This window comes from Dendronephthya gigantea, unplaced genomic scaffold (genome assembly GCF_004324835.1).
Source record: "Dendronephthya gigantea isolate DGI-Jeju-01 unplaced genomic scaffold, DenGig_1.0 000006F, whole genome shotgun sequence".
NCBI lineage: Eukaryota > Metazoa > Cnidaria > Anthozoa > Malacalcyonacea > Nephtheidae > Dendronephthya > Dendronephthya gigantea.
The window spans coordinates 1,740,495-1,762,773 of record NW_021163016.1 but is presented as its reverse complement, the minus strand read 5'-3'; the positions used below and the strand labels follow the sequence as shown (position 1 = coordinate 1,762,773).

General features: G+C 36.9%; 6 protein-coding genes across 8 annotated transcripts; all 6 read left to right on the top strand.

Annotated features, from left to right (window-relative positions):
• The first annotated feature begins 1,376 nt into the window (after positions 1-1,376).
• Positions 1,377-5,361, top strand: LOC114516804 (E3 ubiquitin-protein ligase TRIM33-like). Its single transcript, XM_028536385.1, has 4 exons — positions 1,377-2,570; positions 2,870-2,893; positions 3,624-3,869; positions 5,021-5,361. The coding sequence occupies exons 1-4, from the start codon at positions 1,424-1,426 to the stop codon at positions 5,347-5,349; spliced, it is 1,746 nt and encodes a 581-aa protein (XP_028392186.1). The 5' UTR covers positions 1,377-1,423; the 3' UTR covers positions 5,350-5,361.
• A 735-nt stretch (positions 5,362-6,096) lies between these two features.
• LOC114516805 lies at positions 6,097-9,827 on the top strand. Its single transcript, XM_028536386.1, has 4 exons — positions 6,097-6,137; positions 6,608-7,307; positions 7,976-8,245; positions 8,922-9,827. Exons 2-4 carry the CDS (start codon positions 6,632-6,634, stop codon positions 9,242-9,244), a joined length of 1,269 nt encoding a protein of 422 aa, XP_028392187.1. The 5' UTR covers positions 6,097-6,137; positions 6,608-6,631; the 3' UTR covers positions 9,245-9,827.
• Positions 9,828-10,380: 553 nt separating this feature from the next.
• LOC114516676 lies at positions 10,381-15,293 on the top strand. The gene is made up of 4 exons (XM_028536215.1): positions 10,381-11,111; positions 12,849-13,121; positions 14,112-14,440; positions 14,936-15,293. Exons 1-3 carry the CDS (start codon positions 10,454-10,456, stop codon positions 14,432-14,434), a joined length of 1,254 nt encoding a protein of 417 aa, XP_028392016.1. The 5' UTR covers positions 10,381-10,453; the 3' UTR covers positions 14,435-14,440; positions 14,936-15,293.
• A 944-nt stretch (positions 15,294-16,237) lies between these two features.
• On the top strand, positions 16,238-20,531 carry LOC114516865 (E3 ubiquitin-protein ligase TRIM33-like). 3 transcript variants are annotated; one of them, XM_028536459.1, is made up of 5 exons: positions 16,238-17,459; positions 18,185-18,442; positions 18,917-19,254; positions 19,591-19,612; positions 19,789-20,531. In XM_028536459.1, the coding sequence occupies exons 1-3, from the start codon at positions 16,319-16,321 to the stop codon at positions 19,246-19,248; spliced, it is 1,731 nt and encodes a 576-aa protein (XP_028392260.1). In that variant the 5' UTR covers positions 16,238-16,318; the 3' UTR covers positions 19,249-19,254; positions 19,591-19,612; positions 19,789-20,531. The 3 variants fall into 3 exon arrangements, with proteins under 3 accessions (XP_028392260.1, XP_028392261.1, XP_028392259.1); XM_028536460.1 differs by lacking the exon at positions 19,591-19,612 and having other exon boundaries at positions 18,974-19,254; XM_028536458.1 differs by lacking the exon at positions 19,591-19,612.
• A 118-nt stretch (positions 20,532-20,649) lies between these two features.
• Positions 20,650-21,684, top strand: LOC114516823 (E3 ubiquitin-protein ligase TRIM56-like). Its single transcript, XM_028536408.1, has one exon. The coding sequence runs from the start codon at positions 21,031-21,033 to the stop codon at positions 21,667-21,669; it is 639 nt and encodes a 212-aa protein (XP_028392209.1). The 5' UTR covers positions 20,650-21,030; the 3' UTR covers positions 21,670-21,684.
• A 16-nt stretch (positions 21,685-21,700) lies between these two features.
• Positions 21,701-22,222, top strand: LOC114516824. The gene has a single exon (XM_028536409.1). The coding sequence runs from the start codon at positions 21,724-21,726 to the stop codon at positions 22,204-22,206; it is 483 nt and encodes a 160-aa protein (XP_028392210.1). The 5' UTR covers positions 21,701-21,723; the 3' UTR covers positions 22,207-22,222.
• The last annotated feature ends 57 nt before the right edge of the window (positions 22,223-22,279 follow it).

The window sequence follows — 22,279 nt, the reverse complement described above, 5'->3', positions numbered from 1 at the left end:
GTGATTGATAAATTACGTTATTGTTTTGTATATTTTTACCCAAAACGAAAATATTTCTTTTTTTCAGTTTGAGGGAAGTGTATAAACCATCAGTAAATTAAAATTCATCCAGCGACCTTGGCAACACATATCAACAGAACCTGGAGCCCTCCAAACCAATCAATGCTTTGTTGGCGGGCAGCTACAAATACACCATATCGGAAATTAAAGTTTTCTGCAGTTAGAATTAATAAAAAAATTAATATTAGACACCTTAGGATCCATGTTAATTGTTAACCTCAATTGCAACAGCTTTTACACCAGTTATAAAATATATTTAAACACGTATCAAACTCGTGATAACGTTTTGAGTTGCTGGCCACAATGTACAAAGCATAATTTGTATGTTGAGACCATTTCTGAAACGAAGATATTACTGTTCTAAAAGTCTTCTTTTTTGGGTAGCGTCGTTCTTCACGTAAATTATTTTAATGGTTTTCCCCTAAATTTGTATCATCTTAAATGATTGTCTGCCGTAAGTATGTTGCCGAAACAAATAATTTGAAAATCGAGACCTCGACAGTCTCCAGAAGGTGTCTCTTTTGTTTACCAAGTCTGGATATATATACAGAATTTCTGCTGCAATCACTCAGTAAAATATAGAATATCAAACGATATTCTATATTTGGTGATCGCTAAGCCAAAGCATGCATGAACAGCATGCATAATACAAAACTATCAAAATATTATGATACTTGTCTTTGTCTGAACTGACGGGGATCTCTTGAGATGTTAATTAGGTATTTCTTAGATCGATACGAGGAACCGATAGAATTTCTTAGTATTTTCAATGAAATTGCCGCTGGAATGTTTTGGTTAAGCCTAATTTCACTCGGATAGACTAAAAAATTAAATTGAAAACTGCGGTTTAATTCATGATATAATATACAAGTTAGCATCAAATGTAGTATAATTTGATGCTCAGTTGTTTGAAGCTAAGTTGTTTGAAGACGCTGCCACGCTGCTCCTTGTTTATAATGTACAAGTTCTGTAATTTGGTTAGATGGTTTGTAGAAACATCTCGTCTCTGCAACATCGCTGGTACAGAAGAGAATCCTCTGAGAGAATTTAAATACGAAGCCATACTACTGATCAGCGTACTAAACTGATCATATTGAAGCAGGTGTGTTTATCTTAACTAAAAGGAGACATTTTTTCTTTGAAATGCTAAAATAAAATGTTGCTAAGTAACCTTAATTTATTTTCTGAATTCAACCAATGAGAACAACATGCGTATTATGATGCAGGCCTTTTGATCAGCTTACTGAGAAAGGCAATTCTTGGTATTTAAACAGTAACGCGACATTGCGAAATAACTTTGATTTTGATCACAGTGTTGTATGTGAGAGTCTAAAATCACTCCGCCAGGCAACACTGACCAGGTATGGCTACATTGCCAGATCCTGCTCCTGCCAAACAAATAGAAGAACTTCTGTCGTGCTGTATTTGTAAGGGAACTTTGGATAAACCAAAGTCGCTTCCCTGCTTTCATTCGTTTTGTAGGAAATGTCTCGCGAAATATATTGAAGTTCAACGCGAAAAAGCCCAAAAGGAACGAAGGGTGCAGCATTCGTTCGACTGTCCTACGTGCAGAACAAAATTTCAACTCAGGCAAGGCGATAGCGTGGAACGAATTCCGCCAAATTATTTCATCAACAACTTGTTAGAAATACTGCCAGTCATACAACAACAAACACGAAAGATTCATTGTGAATCTTGCAAAGTAGCCGAAGCATCAGTCACACACAGATGTATTGAATGCGAACGTTATCTCTGCAAGAACTGCTTGACAACGCACAACAACTGGCCAGATTTCAAACAACATGACGTGATGACCTTGGCAGAATTATCAAAACCTGAGAATCAAGGCAAAGCAAGAGGAAAGCCACGTTGTGAGAAGGAAGGACACGGAAATAAACCTCTCGTGTTTTATTGCAATACCTGCCAGGAACTGGCTTGTATTAATTGCGTTGTCTTAAACCATTCCAAAGCTAACCACGACTATCATCCTATCGAGACAGTGGCTAAGCACCACAAGAAAGCTTTGGAAATAACTTCCGCTAACTTACAGAGAGTGTCTAACGAAGTTAAAGCAGCCTTACAGAAAATAAAGCAGGCCACTAAAAATCTACAAGTCAACACCAAAAGAGCTAAAGATACAATTCTGCAACAAGAAAAGGTTATCTTGGAAGAGTTAACCCAAAAAGTCAAACACAACACAGAAATCTTGCTTGGGGAAGTCGACAGAGCGAACAACATAGTGAATCAACAACTGGGACAACAACGTAACGAGATGAAAAACTATCTTGAGAAGGTGAACGGTTCACTCGATTTTGCAAAGAATATTATCGAAAAAGCCAGCAATGATGAAATCGTCCTGCTTAGCCCAGAAATCCAGATTAACGCCAAAGACATCAAGAAAGAAGGTCCAGAGATGATGGAACCAATTCATGATGGGAGCATGAAATACCAAGCAAAATCATCCGAAACTATTGTTGGTAAAATGAAACTTGACAAACTAGGAAATTTTGGTAGGTTGAATGTAAACACTATTCCGAAATCTGTTCTATTTAAATAGAAATAGAAAACATGCGAAGAAGAGAAAGAAACAGTGCACTGATAGCAATAATATTAAATTTTCAGATATAGTGCAGGCTCGTCAAGTCAATCAAGCAATTTCTTAGTTAGGTAGTATTTTGTGTAAGATTGACAATTGAGACATTTAAATGATCTTCACGTACTTTACACAACGTTGCGAACGGTACCAACAGTGCACGTTGACAGGAACGTTATTGTCAAAAAAAACTTAAACAGTTTTTATTTTTTACAGCCTGTGGTCCTTTAAGAAGGAATAGTAAGTATATAGTAGCTAATGAATTATTTCGGCAATGTTAGTTAAGGTGTGCCGCGTATAAGTACGTTATAACGCTCAATGATATTTGATAATAGATCGCTCGCCCAATAAATTTATAGAGTTAACACAAAATAATACCAATTGGTTCTGTCATAAAGTTTACTGACTTTAAAGCGTCGCTTTTTTTCAGGCTTAATCTCCCCCCCCCCCGCCGCCTCATATTGCCCTTTTAATTATCGTAAATAAAAGATATAGCAAAAATATATAAAAAATCACTCAAAACAAGGGCCGGTTGTTCGAAAGGAGTTTACAAAACAGTGGATAATGGAAAGTTTAAAGTGGAAGTGACGTCCGTATTGAGCTTCTATACTCTTTATATTACGATGTGGTCGCTCAATATCTAACACTAATTAGGTTGGCTAGTGGCTACGTTTCTAAATGAACAATCCTCGACAGTGTTTAAAAACCTGATAGTTCAAACATAATCATTAGTTCAAAATACAATAGATAGGTGACAAGATAGGGACATTTTTGCACCTTCTCCAACATAAGTTAATAAGTTGTAATGTTGTTTTCTTCAAAACATGTATTCTAGTGTTACTTTACCAATTGAAAAAAACTGAACCCAACTTTATCAATAGAACTACAACTTTTAATGCTGTTACTACCATAAAAATATAATTAAACTTTGTTGTGAAAAGTGTCAAACTATGTATTTATATTTTTTCAGTTGCCCTTGATATAGTAGCAAGATCAACCATCTTAGAGCGAAACATTGAACATGCGAAGCAACTTGTAGAGTGGATGGAAGACAAGAAGTTTAATTGGCAACTTTGTTATCGAGCTTCACGTGATGGTTGGGGGGCAGATGATTTTCATAGAAAGTGTGACGATGTTGGACCTACGGTGACTTTGGTGAAATATGGAACCAACATCTTTGGTGGTTTTACTGATCAAAGTTGGAAACAGACAACGCGTGAGTACACTTTATTCCCTCATCGTCTCATTAATAAACGGTAATGTCATTCAATATTCATCCGCCGAGGGGGATGTGATTGACGAAGTTGTGCAAATGGCAAAAGGATGGGCAGGGGGGGGGGACAAAGGCGTAGGTGCGTGTGAAAAGCAGAAATGCAGCGGGATGAAGTCCAGTAATAACGAATCAGGTGGCGCTGAGGGTCAAGATACAAGATAATTCTTGTCTCCAAAACGCTACGAATATGACGAATTTTGTGGGAGGGTGCCATCAGTGCCGAAACTAGACGCGATAATCTGGTTTGGGAATTAACTGATGTTAAGTATGATTGAACTGTATGAGACATCCGCGATACTCAAAAAGATGCGGAATATACGAACCACAGTCCGACAAAAATCCAAATCCACTCGCAACCGCTTAATGTTCTGACTAATAATGGACTAAATTCATAGTGAAAAAACAAAGACGACAAATCAATGAGCCGCGAAAGACCATTTTAAAGCGAACACTTTCAAATTATAGCGTAATTATTAAAGTAGAGTAAATTTTTATTTATCTAAAGATGTCTTTTAAGTGTTTTCATTTGTATTTCCAACGTTAATTTCTTTAAATACAAACCAAAAACTATTTTTTTTTTCAAAATAATAACTTTTAATTTTAAAATCCGTCGTGTCACTCCTAAACGTGACATACGGAAAATACGCACACATGGGGCCGGTTGTTCGAAAGGCGTTTAGCTTAAACGGTGAATAAGCCAAAGTTTAAAAATATTCCCATACATCTTGTGAATGACTGACCTGCATCTTATGAATTTAATATGTACTTTCATTGAAAATTGAACTATTTACATCGAAATATTTCAGCTCAGTTGTTCAATAAATAGATAATTTTGTTTTTTTTCTATTTTGAACTTATCCACCGTTTAAGCTAAACGCCTTTCGAACAACCGGCCCCTGGTCGCGGATGTAGTTGACGTATAATAGTTCTATTTATAATTAAGAATTTTTCTCAGGACATTATCTGACCTACATTTTATCCATACATTTTCTATTCTGATAGTAACCATGTGTTTAATAAAATTACGTCATTGTTAATGTTCGACTTATTCTTGTATAACTTATTCACCCAAAATGAAAATATTTCTTGTTTAGATTCAGCTTACGGGGAGTATAAGCATTCCTACTCGTCATTTCTGTTTTCTTTGAAAAATAAAGAGAATATGCGGCCATTCAAGTGTCCGATCAAGGATGGTGAAAATGACAGAGCAATCAGCTGTCATCGTGACTGGGGAGCAGTCTTTGGTGGTGGTAATGATCTGTTTATCAGCACGCATGCCAATATATGCCAATCTTCATACAGCAAACTTGGTGACACATATCAACCTCCTCCAGGGTATAAACCTGGAGCCCCAGAAACCAGAGCTCTGTTGGCTGGCAGCTGCAAACTCACCCCATCAGAAATTGAAGTTTTTCACAGTTAAACGACATTATTACTGACCTTATAGGAATGACGTTTACGGAAAACGTCTAATCTTGAACGACCGATTTGTTTTTTTTTCACTTCTGTTAACAGCTTTAGCCTATACCTATTATTATACAGATTAAGTTTCCAAATCCTTTCTATCAGACCGTGGCGATGTTTTGCCGACAAATACGTGCATGGCACTTGAGGCGCGTCTGAAGAAAGCTTGTAGCAATTTGACATAATTAGTATAATGGATAAATTAAACTTAAACTTCAAATGAAAGGAAACAACAATGAAAGCGACTAAAACGCTTATAAATCAGTGACGCCAAATAACAGAAAAGCACTCGAATAGTGCAACCGTATATAAACTTTACTTACGTCTACCACCGAAGGTCTTTTTGAAACGAGCAATATCTTTGTGAACTTGCATGCAGGTGGTAAACGAAGGTAAAATTAATAGAAACCTTAAACACGACGTTTACAGCAAACGCCAAGTCTAGTTTAACTACCGATTTGTGTATTTCATTTCTGTTATATAGCTACATATAACAGCTTTTTTACTAGTTATTGTACAGATCAGTTGAGTTTCCAAATCCTTTCAACCATGGACGTGGTGTGACTATCGTAACTGCGACAGGTGCAACGCCCAAGTGATAGTGCCTTCTTAAGAAATGCTCTATATTCACTATATTGCGCACGCGCTAGTATATAAAGCCTGGAGGCGAGACAAAGTTTATCTCGGGGGGTAATGTGTCCCTGGTGCCTCGTTGATTACGAGTACGGAGTTCAGTTCATTTGAAAGGTATATAGAAACAATTTTTTTCAATGTTTTACACCAGTACATATATTGTTTTGCATTTAAGTAAATACTCTTTGTTTCTGTAATATTCAGTAGACAATATATGTTCGAGTTGCAGTAAAAACACGTCTCCTCCGTTTAAATACGACGTCAATACTCGATCGCGAAAGTATAGCAAATGAATGAAAAGCTAATATTTCACGAGGTTAGAAGGTCAAAGTGAAGTATGTTTTATAAAAGGATGGGTTTAATTGTTTATATTTGAACAGGTCCCTTCTGAGAAAGATTAGCAGCGCTGATCAGAAATTATATACTTACGCATTTGCAACAGTAAAATCGATTAAAGTTGAACGGCATATTTTAAACTATTAAAGAATCGAACGAGTGTTGCATTACAAAGATATTTTTGAGTTAAACAGGCATTGTATGTATGAGCTGATAAATCCACGATAAACAACAAGCTGTCGTATTAGGTTTCATCGAAAGCTTCAAGTACAATGGATAACGCACCAGATCCTGCAAACAGCAATCCTCGTTGTGAAAAACACGACAAAATACTCAAATTCTACTGCGAAACATGCAAAGTCCTTGTTTGTCGATACTGCGTGGATATTAATCATCCTCGGCCTGAACATACGTGGTTCCCTTTGACAGACGTTGTGAGACAACGCAAAGAAGCGTTAAATATATCTTCCGGTATATTGGAGAAGGAAAAAAACGATGCAGCCGAGAGTAATCGTAAGATTGAAGAGGCAAAGACAGTTCTAAAGAACAACGCAACAAAAGCAAGAGACGCCATTATGCAGCAACAACAGAGTATCCTGAATGCGTTCACCAAGAAACTCGAGAAAGAAACGACATCCTTGCTTGACCAAGTTGAGATAAAATACAGAGAAGCTAACACGCTGCTGTCGAAACAACAAGCCGACGTGAAAGAATATTTTGAAAAGGCAAAAAGCTCGTTGGATTTTACCAGGAATATTCTTTCCAGTGGAAACGCTGAGGTACTCCTTGCTCTAAAAGACGAGCTTGAGGAAAAAGCTGGAAGCATTAAGACTGAACGACCAGAATTTATGGAGCCAGTCCACGATGGCCTTCTTGAATATCATCCAAAGGCAAAGCCAACCGAAGATATCATGGTGAATTTGAAGTTCAACGACTTAGGAAAAATTGGTAGGTGTAAATACTAGGTTTTATTATTGTAATTATATATAGCGTTGCGATTATTTTCAGATACTCTAGGAGAAGAGGAGTTTCGTTTTAAACCCGCAAATTTTATATTCCCTCAATTACAACATATATTTCTACTGTATGAGTTAGTAGTGTCTAGTGAGCTTGCATGCAAGCAGCATTTTATCATGTATGTTAAAAGCGTAAGAAGTGGATGTCGATATGATAGCGGAGTAACTATTTAAATTAACTTAGCATATACCATTAACTAGAGTTATAGTTGGAAGCAGCGTAACGTATACATGCAGCTACAGTTGTTTTATTGGCACTCGGCTAGAAATTATTTTAAAACACGCTACGTTTGGCTACGATACGGTTGGTACTAGTGCAAAATAGGCTTAGGCGCCTGGTGAAAGGTTGGCCACTTCTCTATATGTATACTCTCAAAATAATGTATACACGTTCTCTGACATAGTAATGAGTTGCATTGTCTTTCTATCTAGTTTTCAAACTATGTACTCAGACAGTACTCTATTACAACTTGACCAAAATGAAAATATCTGAACATATAATTTTATCAATAAAACTATATATTGTACTGTTACCATTGAAAAATATCAGTAACTAACACTTGTTCATGTTAAACTATAATAATACGTGTATCATTTTAGTTTACCCTGCTGTGCAGTCCTTGTTTGAAAGTTCAACCATCTTGGAGGACAACATTGAACATGCAAAGCAACTTGTGGAGTGGGTTGAAGATAAGAAATTTAGTTGGCAACTTTGTTATCGAGCTTCGCGTGATGGTTGGAAAGCCCAAGATTTTCATAAAAAGTGTGACGATGTTGGACCTACTGTGACCTTGGTAAAATGTGGAACCAACGTCTTTGGCGGTTTTACTGACAGAAGCTGGGGAACATCGTATTCATTCATGAGTATAGGTACACTTTACACTATATTTTCTGTTTGCAAGAAAGCTAATATGTGCGTTCAGAAGCATAACTAGTCTTGGAATTTATGGATTCCATTAGCTTAAGTTCATGCGGCAGCTACTGTTTCACCCGGTCCCCATGCATATTTTCGAGATCTAACCGGATGTCACGTGATAAAGGTCTGAGTTGTTTCCAATGTCATTGAAAGTTTGCTTAATCTATCTTTTCAACACGTCATACATCATAGACTCGATTCAATTAGGATTTTACTAACGACGTTACGTCCCAAATATCATCAATTTCGATGACAAAAAAGTTCCTTTCCAGATGGCAAACCTGTGTTTAATATAATTACGTTATTAATGTACATAAATCTCATTGAAAATTTACCTAAAATAAAAATTTTTCTTATTCTTAAATATGTACGACCACGGACAAAAGACATTTAAATTATGTTCATGTACACACAGACGCGATTTGCTAACGCGACGCGAAATTTCCATTTTCAGAAGCTAATAAATTCAATTCTGAAAGAACATTTTGGGAGATATGGGTAGCTGACAAGTCGAAATGTACTATCATTCAGTAGCCGAATTTATATTAGAAGACGGATTTCCGTCTGAGACGCAAAATATGGATCGATTCTCCTATCTTACAAATGTAAATATTTTTCTTTTTGTTTCAGTTTTGCCTAGGTATAACCTTTCCAACCAGTCATTTCTGTTTTCCGTAAAAAATAAAGAGAATATGCGTCCAATGAAGTGTCCGATCATTAATGGTCTAAATTACGCAGCAATCTACCGTGTTCCTTCATCAGGAGCCATCTTTGGTAATGGTTATGATCTGTTCATCAGCTCTGATGCCAAAAACAACAAATATTCATACAGCAACCTTGGTTACACATTTCAAGCTCCTTCGGGATTCAAATCTGGAGCCCCAGAAACCAGGGCTTTGTTGGCGGGCAGCTACTATTTTACTCCATCAGAAATTGAAGTCTTCCGCAGTTAAACAAAGGTGAAAAAAATATTGCGGCTCTGTTTACATCTGCATTTTTTGCTACGATCATTCTGTTTTGATGTGGACGAGCTTGCAGTCCTGAATGTTCTGACATACCAGAGCCTTAGTTGGACACCCGTTGCTTATCCACTCGTTCATACCTGTCAAAAGAAGAAAATCGCAGAAAAATGGCAAGTGTACACCGGCCTTTAGAAACCGTACTTCTGTTTTGTCTATTTGTAAACTCATGCTTGGCAATAAAAGCGAACTATAACGGCCTTCTATAACTAGATTAAACTAATTTGAGCTATGAAGATAGTTGGTCAGTGCTGGTGATGAAACAAAACAGTAAATTTTATACAGAACAAGTTCTGAGAAGTTTTAACTCTTACTCTCTATTTACTCTAGTCGTTAATTATAATGTATTTAGTTATATAATTATATCTTACACTCAGTCTTCTCTTTCTATTAATTGTATTTAATGATGTACAATCATGTTTTGTACCCATGTCTTTGTATAATAGTATCTTTGTATTATACTAACTATAATTTTATACTGTTTAGAGAAAAACATTATTTACAAGTAAGGCATTTGAAAATGGTAATTTTCCCCCCACGAATTTGTATTGCTATATAAGTATCAGTATATTAATGAATAGTGTGAACTTGATATTTTGTGCATAAAAAGTATCTTTTACTTCATTATATGATACTTCTGCATATTTAACATCATAATTTGCATCTCTGATTACGAGTGTTGTTCATTGGAAAGGTAAAAATAATTTATTAATTTCTACTCTTTGTTTCTGTTATATTCAGTAGATAACATGTTATAGAGTTACATTTAAACCCGTTTCCTTCATTTAAATACGTCGATACTCGATTGGGAAAGTAAGAAATCAGTGAAAAGTCAATATTTTAGAAGAATCGTTTAAAGTGGAACGGCAAATTTTAAGCTTTCAAAGAATCGAATGATTTAATCAGAGGATAGAGCATATATATCAAAGCAATTATACGTTTCCCTGGAGTCTAAAATTTAATGGAACAACAGCATGTGAAATTTCATGGATTAGCCAATGAGACTGATAGCAAATATTAAGGAGTGTTTGCATTACAAAGACATTTTTTAATTATACAGCTGACATTGTATGAAAAAGTTGATAACTCCACGATAAATACAAGTTGTGTGGTTAGGGTTCGTCGTCGAAAGCCTGAAGTACAATGGCTAACGCACCAGATCCTGCAAACAGCAATCTTCGTTGTGAGAGGCACGAGAAAGTTCTAAAGTATTATTGTGAAACATGCAAAGTCCTTGTATGTCGATACTGCATGGAACTTGATCATCCTCGGCCTGAACATAAGTCGTTCCCTTTGATAGACGTTGTTAGACAACGCAAAGAGGCGTTAAATAAATCTTCCGGTATATTTGAGAAGGAAAAAAACGATGCAGCTGAGAGTTATTACAAGATTGATGAGGCAAAGGCGATTCTAAAGAACAACGCAACAAAAGCAAGAGACGCCATTAAGCAGCAACAACAGAATATGCTGAATGCGTTCACCAAGAAACTCGAGAAAGAAACGACAGTCTTGCTTGACCAAGTTGGGATAAAATACAGAGAAGCTAACACGCTGCTGTTGAAACAACAAGCCGACGTGAAAGAATATTTTGAAAAGGCAAAACGCTCGTTGGATTTTACCAGGAATATTCTTTCCCGTGGAAACGCTAAGGAACTCGTTGCTGAAAAAGCTGGGAGCATTGAGAATGAACGACCAAAATTTATGGAGCCAATCCACGACGGCCTTCTTGAATATCATCCAAAGGCAAAGCCAACCGAAGACATCATGAAGAAGTTGAAGTTCAACGACTTAGGAAAAATTGGTAGGTGTAAATACTAGAGTTGTAGGTTTTATTATTGTAATTATATACTTTGCATTGTTCATGTACTGTAGGAGAAAAGGAGTTTCGTTCTAAACTTGTGTATTTTATATTCCGTCAATTATAACATATTTTTACTTTGGGAGTTATTAGTGAGCACGCATGCTTTTTTATTTTCTATTGCAGACTTTAAAAATTCAAATAATATCAGAACTGCCTTGAAAGCAAGCATTTTATTTAATGTAAAAAACCAATAAGCCTAACAGGTCGACTCAGTAGAATTATCGTTGGACGCAATGTATCGTTTACATGTAGCTACAGCTGTTTTCTGGGCACTCGGCTAGAAGTTATGACTTTAAAACAAGCTGGCGTCGCCAGCTTGATAAATGGGGGGGGGACTTATTCATATATTCGTGTTTTACATTATTCATTTCTTTTCAAATTGATTGTTTTAACGGTCTGTGAACATGAATATATGAATATGTCCATCCCATTTATCGATGCTGGCGACGCCACTGGCGTACATTTGCAAAACAGGCCTAAGCGCCTGGCGAAAGGTAAGCCACTACTCTAAATATATAGTCTCAAATCTATATCAACGACCTGCAAAATTGCTTAGACATGCCAAACCCAGAATGTTTGTTGACGATACAAGCCTGACTTACGCCTCCAATTCAATAGATGAAATACAAAACGTTGTTAACTCCGAGTTATAAAATCTAAACAATTGGCTAATGGCCAATAAGCTCAACTTGAATATAGTGAAAACGGAGTTAATGATAAATAGGGTCGATCGTGGTTGATGTTAAGAAGATGACTTTATTTCTCAGTTCTTTATATCAGTCATAGATGAAAGGTTTAGTACGTGCGGAGCAAACGTCTGCACAACAGTTGAATAGCATTCAGAATGATATAGCTATTGCAAGTATGCTAATGATACACGATCATGAAATAAAAAGGGTTGATGTCGTGAAATCCTTAGGTGTGCATATTGAAAGCCACCTATTGTGGGCAGAGCATATTGACAACATTTCTAAAAAGGTTTCTTCTGCTATTGGGGATTTGAAACGCGTAAGGCCATTCATAACTTGCAAAACTGCAGTGCAGCTTTACTTCGCTTTAATACAACCTCATTTTGACTATTGCTGCTAGGTATGGGACCAATTAGGAGATACCCTTGCGAAAAAACTACAGAAATTACAAAACTGAGCGGTTCGAGTTATCACAAGATCAAGTTATGATGTCGGTGTTAGTGTTCTCCTAAATGGCTTGCACTTAGATAACCTCTACATACGACGTGAAAAAATTAAGGCACAGTTAATGTTTAATATATTGAAAGAAAATGTGCCTCCATATCTACAATTTCTTTTTTCTTCGCGATACACGGGGTATAATTTTCGAAATTTCCAATATAGATTAAATTTACCAAAGCCTCGAACAAATTATACGAGTCTTCCACTTTATCCACAGTTTAGAAAAGCTATGAAAAATTACTATTACTCATTTTTTTTGTAATATTGTTTCCCACACGGCAATCTTGTAAATCAGTTCTGTAAATAAATTTAATTTTTATATACTGAAGATTCTACCGTGGTTAAATAAATTGTATCTATCAATCCATCTATCAATCTGTACACGTTTCCCGACATAGTAAATGAGTTGTATTAGTGGCGTAGCTATAGCATCGATAATTGTGGGGGTCCCCTAACCCTCCTAACTATAATATGTGTATCATTTTAGTTTACCCTGCTGTGCAGTTCTTGTTTGAAAGTTCAACCATTTTGGAGGGCAACATTGAACATGCGAAGCGACTTGTGGAGTGGGTTGAAGATAAGAAGTTTAGTTGGCAACTTTGTTATCGAGCTTCACGTGATGGTTGGAGAGGATGGAATTTTCATGACAGATGTGATGATGTTGGACCTACAGTGACCTTGGTGAAATGCGGAACCAACGTTTTTGGTGGTTTTACTGACAAAAGTTGGGGAAGACCACGGGCACAGGGATTATTCATGAGTATAGCTACACATTACACTATATTTTCTGTCTGCCAGTAAGCTAAAATGTGTGTTCAGAAGCACAACTTGGGTCCCTGCATTGGACGAGGAAGGTGTTGAAAACTTAGTGTAAATCCTTATTTAACAAATAGTTACGCCCCTGAAGGTTTAAAATATTTTTTACACTTGGAGTGCAATTTGGTGTGAAATGAAATGCGTGATTACAAAATCGCGGAAGAGCGATTTGTAATCACAAGTTTGACTTCACACCAAAATTGCACGACAGGAAGTGCAATTTCTACTTTATTATATTAATTTTGAGATCATACAAAAAATTAAACAAATTCAAAACTATTTATTGGCTGAAAGAACCGTAAACAGTGTAAAATGTGGGTAATTTTCATCTATTTCTGTCAAGAAATTTCGCGGGGCATCTAAAAATTCAAAATAATGCCATTTTCCCCTGTACAGTAATTACACTGAAATACTAAATCTGATTGGTTATTGTGGTGCAGAGCTTCAATCTTATTGGCTAAAAAATGATGTGATTTGGGAATTAATCACACTATTTTAACCAATCAGATTGCAAGAAACACCATTGATTTCAAAATGAATATAATAAAGGCAATTAACAAATCGCGCGCTATATATTCTATTTCTGAGATCTAACCGGATGTCACGTGATAAAGGTTTATGTTCTTTCCTATGTCACTCCAAGTTTGCCATATCTAGCTTTTCAACACGTCTTACCTACATCATAGACTTGATTAAATTAGGATTTAAGTAACGACGTTACGTGTCCTTTCCAGATGGCAAACTGTGTTTAATATAATTACGTCATTAATGTACATAACTCTTATTCCACCCAAAATTAAAATATTTCTTATTAGTTTCAGTTTTCGGAGAGCATAAAATAGGTACGAGCGACAAAAGACGTCATTTAAATCAGTATTGTTCATGTACGATATCTTCCTTACCTAAAATGTAAATATTTTTCTTTTTGTTTCAGCTTCTCTGAGATATTGCCATTCAAACCAGTCATTTCTATTTTCCGTAAAAAATAAAGAGAAGCTGCATCCAATGAAGTGTCCGATCATTAATGGTCAAAGTTACCAAGCAATCTACCGTGAACCTTTCTCGGGAGCCAGCTTTGGTAATGGTTATGATCTGTTCATCAGCTCCAATGCCAACAGAAACCAAGATTCATACAGCAACCTTGGTTACACATATCAACCTCCGCCAGGATATAAACCTGGAACCCCTCAAACCAGAGCTCTATTGGCGGGCAGCTATTATTTCAAACCATCAGAAATTGAAGTTTTCCGCAGTTAAGCGAAGGTGAAAAAATATTACGGCCCGGTTACATCTGCAATTTTTGCTGCGATTTCTAGTGCCAATTTTCTGTTTTGATATATGTGAACGAGCTTGCAGTTCTTAATGTTCCGACGTACGAGAGCCCTTAGTTGGACACCCGTTGCTTATCCGCTCGTACACATGTGTCAAAAGAACAAAAACGCAGAAAAAATGTCAAGTTTACACGACATTTAGAAACCGTTCTTATGTACTATTTGTAAACCCACGATGCTTGGCAATCAAAGCGAACAATAACGGCCTTAAAACTAGCTAGATAGGCTTTAAATTAAACTAATTTGAGCTATGTAAGTGATAAAAAACGACAGCTAAAGATAGTTGGTCAGTGCTTGTGATGAAATAAAACAGTAAATTGATCTAATGTGATCTATAGTGAATGTTTTAAAAATCGAAAGCTTCACCTAACAAACCTGGTATATTTATCAGTATCATCTAATCACTATCATTCTACCTTACTTATAGGTTTGCGGAATTTTCAATCTTGCGAAGCTGACAGAACACTGAAGTCATGAGTAAAAGTTCATTCTAAAAAACAATTAATCCAAATAGCTCTATATTTAAAGAACTAACGTTGAATGCATGTGAAGCATTTTCACCACAGATACGATTCGTCGCGAGCATACAAGTGAGTCGAGGTTTAATTAAGGTGTTTTAGAATAAGTGGTCGTCGAGTTGTTTTGCGGTCGATTTTGTGGAGTTCGTTTATCATACCATATTTAAAATAAAAAATATTCGAATCGAATGTATTAAAACCTCTTTTCCTGTGTATAATATCTTCAAATATACTGTAATTAAACCGTGTATTCATATGATTTGGAATATTTTGGCCTTGTTTCACCCATGCAACACTTACAGCTTGACTAATATGTTTGAATGGTTTATGCATGGAAACATTTCATTTGTCAAAACTGGCTATATTTATACGTGGTATAATAATTAGAGAGCGTTTTCCAAATGGGCTGGCACATTAAGCAAGAGTTTCAGGACGGTTAACCAAAAGACCATGCAGTGTTGTGCCTTGTTGGTCCGTTGCAATTAGACGCTATCCGTCTGACTTCTAGTTAGTTTATGGGTTTTTATCAAGCGGTGCTAACTAAAGGCATTTCAGTATTAAGGTAATTTTGATCTTCTTTAAGTGTTTGGAAACGTTTCGACACGAACATATTCCTTTCCATGCAAACTGTATTTATTTAGTCAACGTGTAAAGTGTTTTAGAATTAATAGTCATCGAGTTGTTTTGCGGTCAATTTTGTAGGGTTCCTTCGTCATGTCGATATTCAAAATGAAAAAAATATAATCGAATGTATTAAAACCTCTTTTCCTGTGTATAATATCTTCAAATATGCTGTAATTAAACCGTGTATTCATATCATATATGATTTGGAATGTTTTGGCCTTGTTTCACCCATGCAACACTTACAGCTTGACTAATATGTTTGAATGGTTTATGCATGGAAACATCTCATTTGTACAACTGCGTTAATAAAGAGAAGTTTACAAAAGCCCTTAAATTATTATTGATTATTCCAACAAGAGGTATTTAATAATAAGCACGCTGAACTGATAAGATTGAAATACTTTAAAATAAGTCTTTGTCTATAAACTCAAACTCTTAAAATGCTAATGTTGAAAAGTATAGTTAATTTACCTAATTTTGTTTCTTCAACCAATGAAATATCGGGCGTATAATGAATTCTTAGTGGGGTTTCCAAGCTCATTCACAGTCAAAAACATTTTGTGGTATTTTAACAATACTAATGCGTAGGAAGGTGTATTTTGATCACAGACTTGTGTGTGATGTGATACACGTATAAGAGTTACACAAGGTAATATAGACTAACAACTATGGCTACAGCGCCAGAACGTTCTGCTACGAACGGGATAGAAGAACTATTGACGTGCTGCATTTGTACAGAAACATTGGATGAACCGAAGACGCTTCCCTGCTTTCATTCGTTCTGTAAGAAATGTCTCGCGAGATATATTGAAGTTGAACGAGAGAAAGCCAAAAAGAAAGACCAGCATTCGTTCGACTGTCCTATGTGCCGAACCAAGTTTGAACTCAAAGAAGGCGATAGCGTTGAACGAATTCCGCCAAATTACTTCATCAACGCCTTGTTAGATATTCTGCCGGTCATACAACAACAAACACAGAAGCTACATTGTGAATCTTGCAAAGTAGCTGAAGCATCAGTCACACACAGATGTATTGAATGCGAACGTTATCTCTGCAAGAACTGCTTGACAGCGCACAACAACTGGCCAGACTTCAAACAACATGATGTGATGACGTTGGCAGAATTAGCAAAACCTGAGAATCAAGGCAAAGCAAGAGGAAAGCCACGTTGTAAGAAGGAAGGACACGGAATTAAACCTCTCGTGTTTTATTGCAATACCTGCGAGGAGCTGGCTTGTATAAACTGCGTTGTCTTAAACCATTCCAAGGCTAACCACGACTATCAACCTGTCGATACAGTGGCTAAGCAGCACAAGAAAGCCTTGAAGACAACTTCCGCTGACTTACACAGGAAGTCTAACGAAGTTAAAGTAACCTTACGAAAAATAGATCATGCTACTAAAAATCTGCAAGCAAAAACCAAAAGGGCTAAAGATATGATCCTGGAACAAGAAAAAGAAATCTTGCAAGAGTTCACCAAGAAAGTTAAACACAACACAGCAGTCTTGCTTCAGGAAGTCGAAAGGATACACAGCGGGGTGGAACATAAACTTGTGAAACAACATAACGAGATTAAAGCCTATTATGAGAAGGTAAATGGTTCGCTGGATTTTGCAAAGAATATTATCGAAAAAGCAAGTAGTGAAGAAGTCCTTTTGCTTGGTACAGAGATCCAGGTTAACGCTAAATGTATCGAAACGCATTGTCCAAAGATTGCAGAGCCAATTCACAATGGCGTCATTGAATACCAGGCAAAATCAACCCAAACTATTGTTGGCAATATTAACCTGAACGACCCAGGAATAGTAGGTAGGTTTACTGAATGTAAAATATATTTCTGAAGAGATTATCTTCATCAATAATTTATTCTTTCATTCTAAAATAACTAAACAATATCGTTTTTCTTTACCCCCCATCGAGATCAGAACGATGCTCAGCTATAGTATAGCAAAGTACAATATAAATTCAACAATATAAATGGATTAGCTACATATATAAAAGTTGAAGTTCCGCAGATGTCGGTTGCATACAGTTTGTGATTTGGGTGCTATGAACTCAGTTGAATAAAACCAATCTTGCAAGTTAGCCAAAAATACTTGAATAAGTTTGACAACGATAGGAATCTGATCCAAGAGCTTTGATTGAGTTCAATACTAGTTCAATTTTTCTACTAACTCGACTGCATGTCGAGTAGTTGTAGTAGTTGAGTAGTTGTATTTCTATTATATTTGCCCGTTGGCAGCATTCTAATATGATCATTGAAAAATTGACCAGCGAGGTAAAAGTATCATTCACGTCATTGAGAATAAATTATCTAAAACTTTTTGTTACTTTCGTGCAAATATCACGAAATTGATATATTACAGGCCATTTTCATGTTCTCAAGGCACATACATGACCCCAAACATTTCAAAATGAACTAAAAATTGATGTGATGCTGAAATATCTAAACCAAGACATTACGACTGAATAGGTAAACTAATAGTCGTACTTCGTGGAGGTCACACTACAGTATAATATGTATATCGTTTCAGTTGACCCAGTAGAATCCTTATGTGACAAATCAACCATCTTGGAAGGTAACATTGAACATGTGAAGCCACTTGTAGAGTGGATGGAAGATAAGAAGTTTGGTTGGCAACTTTGTTATCGAGCTTCTCTTGACGGTTGGGGGGCAGAGGATTTTCATAGAAATTGTGACGATGTTGGACCTACAGTGACCTTGGTGAAATGTGGAACCAACATCTTTGGTGGTTTTACTGATCAAAGTTGGAAAAAGGAATCACCATCAGGTACACTTAGGATTTTCTTTCTGCTGGTAAACTTGGTATAAAACTGCAATGCCTTGTGCCGTATTGTAGGCTCATACCAGCCCTGAAACAGAAATGCCTATGCAGGTACCAAATTATACATAGACAAAAGCCCTATAAGTATCGATAATGTGACGAAGATTCCCCCCAAAATTGTGCATTGATCCTTCGTACATTGTACATGAACGATTCAAATTCGTTGGTCAAAATACATATCCAATTCTTAGGATGTATACACTCTCTTCGAACGCAGTCTCTTACGGGGTTGAAGGAAAATTTCATTTCGGGCGTGTATTTTCGTTTAAAATAATTTCATAATCGTTATCCCAAGATTAGAAAACGGCTACATTTCCTTCTTCTGATGGGAATTTTGTATTTGACAAAATTACGTCATATTTTTTGTACGTATAGCTATTCTTTTTATCAAAAAAGTAAATCTGTCTTCTTTTACTTCAGTTTTGTGGGAGTATAAATGTTCCAACGCATCATTTCTGTTTTCCGTTCAAAACAAAGAGAATATGCGGCCATTCAAGTGCCCGATCAAGGAAGGCCGAAATGACAAAGCAATTAGGTGCCATCCATACTCTGGAGCAGTCTTTGGTGGTAGTGGTGATGGCCGTGATCTGTTCATCAGTTCCAATGCGAGCACTAACAAATATTCAATGAGCAACCTTGGTGACACATATCAAGCTCCTCCAGGATTTAAACCTGGAGTCCAACAAACCAATGCTCTGTTGGCGGGCAGTTACGAATTCACCCCATCAGAAATTGAAGTTTTCAGCAGTTAAACGAAGGTAAAATTAACAATAGACACTTTAAGACCGATATTTACGGGGAAGCTCTAATCGTCAACGACGTTAAACCTTCTTATAGCAGCTTTTACATTAGTTATTAAACACGTATTAAACCGTCATGTAGTAATGATTTGATAAAGAAAACGAAGCTCGTTTATAACCAATAATAACGACAGTTGAAGATAATTGAACCGTGTTGGTGACCAAATACGAGCAAAATTAACTGCTGTATTTAGCAAATATCATAGACAACAAGTTTCGCACATACTTTGAACTTATGATCAGGCGCTGTTTACATGTAGGCCGTTAACTGATGTATATATTTTTCCCTTGCAGTTGCGCCATGGAGATAAGCTTGGTAATTTGTTTCCTAGTTTTTAAGAAAAATGTTGATGATATTTTTTTATTATGCACAAACTCTGAACTGCCAACACAAGGCTAGTCAAGGCTAGGACGTTTGACAAGAACGAACTTTTTAGGACATATTTACACTCGTTAAACGACACGTAACCCGTATCTGTATATTTTTTATAGGTTTGATGAACATTTCAATTTTATGTTGGAACTAACATGAAAAGTGTCCAAGTGTAACGACTGATGCAAAATGTGGGATTCATCATATTGGATGGAGTCACCTTAGGCCAACTGTGCGATGTAGAACTTATATTATAAATGAGAAGATCAAACTTGTATTGTAAAATAACTGTTTAGTCCGACGAATCTGATTATCTGAATATTGTAGGCATAAATTTCTTTAAGAAATTAAGAAGTGTTAGTCAACCTAAAATTATGGTTAATAAATAAGCTTACACCGCCGCAAACGATGTAACGAAAGACAATCCTCGAGAAATTTGGCTAAGAAAAAGACATATCTAAGGCCCTGTTCATATGAGCCGGGCTGGCCCGCTTTGCCGGGCTGACTCGCTAGAGGCGAGATCCCGCTTCCTAAGTTGTTTCTATATGTTTTTGAAATTTGATTCACATGGAAAGCGGGCCAGCCCGCTTTGGCGAGATCTCGCTTGAGCGAGGCGAGATCTCGGCAAAACGGGCTCATATGAACGCACTAGGCGGGCTAGCCCGGTAAACCGGGCTGAAAATCGTCGATCGCTTTCTCTACAAATATACCTTCATAGCATCATTTCGCCATTTTATATGTATTTGCAAACCAAAAGAACACAATACATTTCAAAAATTAACGAAATATATCTGCCCAAAACCGCTGTAATCAATGCAAACAACATTTTTCGATTTGTGAAGCATCAACAAATGATGTAACGCTACCGGGCTAGCCCGCTTCATGTGAATAAGAAAATAAACCAGCCCGGCAAAGCGAGCTAGCCCGGCAAAGCGGGCCAGCCCGGCTCATATGAACAGGGCCTAAACTCTGTGCCTCGTCTCATATGAAACAGGAAGTAGTGGCAATGGAATATTAGGCTAAGGTGTTTCATGGCAAAATAGGGGTGTAAGGTTTCAAACAAAACACGATTGCATTTAAGCACATAAATTGTCCGCTTATGTATAGTCGTATACGATATAAATTTTATATAATGACGAATCGTCAGGCCATGCAGGAATAAAAGCTTCAGAAAGGCCGTAAACATAAGGTATGGGATGAATTCTTAGTGGTGATCCTACGCCGGGTAAACTAAGCAAAGATTAGACGGTATTTAGCAATAACATAGGGAAAACCGGCTCTCATTTTATTACAATCTTTAACAACGTGTGCACTGTGCGGGTTGTGTAACAAACCAATCTGCCAGGCAATATAGGCTAGGCATGGCCTCTGCACCAGATTCTGCTCCGGCCAAACAAATGGAAGAACTTCTGACGTGCGACATTTGTAGAGAAATTTTGGATGAACCGAAGACACTTCCTTGCTTTCATTCATTCTGCAAAATATGTCTCGCGAAATTTATCGAAGTTCAACGTGAGAAAACCCAACGGCCGCTTCGTCGAAGCTTAAGAGCCCAGTATTTCTACGATTGTCCTAAGTGCAGAACCCAGTTTGAACTGAAAAGTGATAGCATGGAAGGTATTCCGCCAAATTTTTTCATCAACAACCTGTTAAAAATACTGCCGGCCATACAACAACAAACTCAAAAGCAAGCAGCTCTTGTTTGCGGGCCTTGCAAAGCTCAAGAGTCAGTCACAAGCAGATGTATTGAATGCGAGCAATATCTATGCGAGACGTGCTTAACAACACACAATAAATGGCCAGACTTCAGAAACCATGTTGTTATGACCTTGGAGGATTTGGAAAAACCAGAGAACCAAAGCAAAGCAAACGGAAAACTACGTTGCCTAAAGCCAGGACACGGAAGTAAATCATTCGAGTTTTATTGCGACATATGCGAGGAATTGGTTTGTATTACTTGCGTTCTAATGAATCATCCGAGACCTGAGCATAGCTATTGACCAACTGATGTAGTGGCTGAGGAGCACAAGAAAGCTTTAATAGCAACTGCCAGCATGTTACAACAGACGTCCAGGGAAGTTGAAATTGGCCTACAAAAAATAGGTCACGCCACTCAAAATCTACAAGCTAACGCCAAAAGCGCCAAGGAAATGATTCAGAAACAAGAACTGGAAGTCACGCAAGCTTTAACCCAAAAAGTAAAATCAAAAGTAGAGGTCTTGCTCGGTCGGGTCGACACACAGAATAGCGGGGTAAACGAGAAACTTGTGAAACAACGTGACGAGATGAATTCCTATCATGAGAAAGTGAACGGGTCACTTAATTTCGCAAAAAATATCATGGAAACAGCAAACAGTGAAGAAATCATTTTGCTCGGTAAAAAAGTCCAGGTCAACGCCGACGATATCAAAAAGGATCGCCCAGGAACAATGGAACCAATTCACGATGGTGACATTCGATACCATGCAAATACAACCAAAACAATTGTTGGTAATGTAAAAATGATTGATCTGGGGATTGTAAGCAGATCATCTTAATTTTCATATAAAAATTATTCTATATAATTTTGATTTCATGTCTATATTATACCTATTAAGGTATTATATGTTT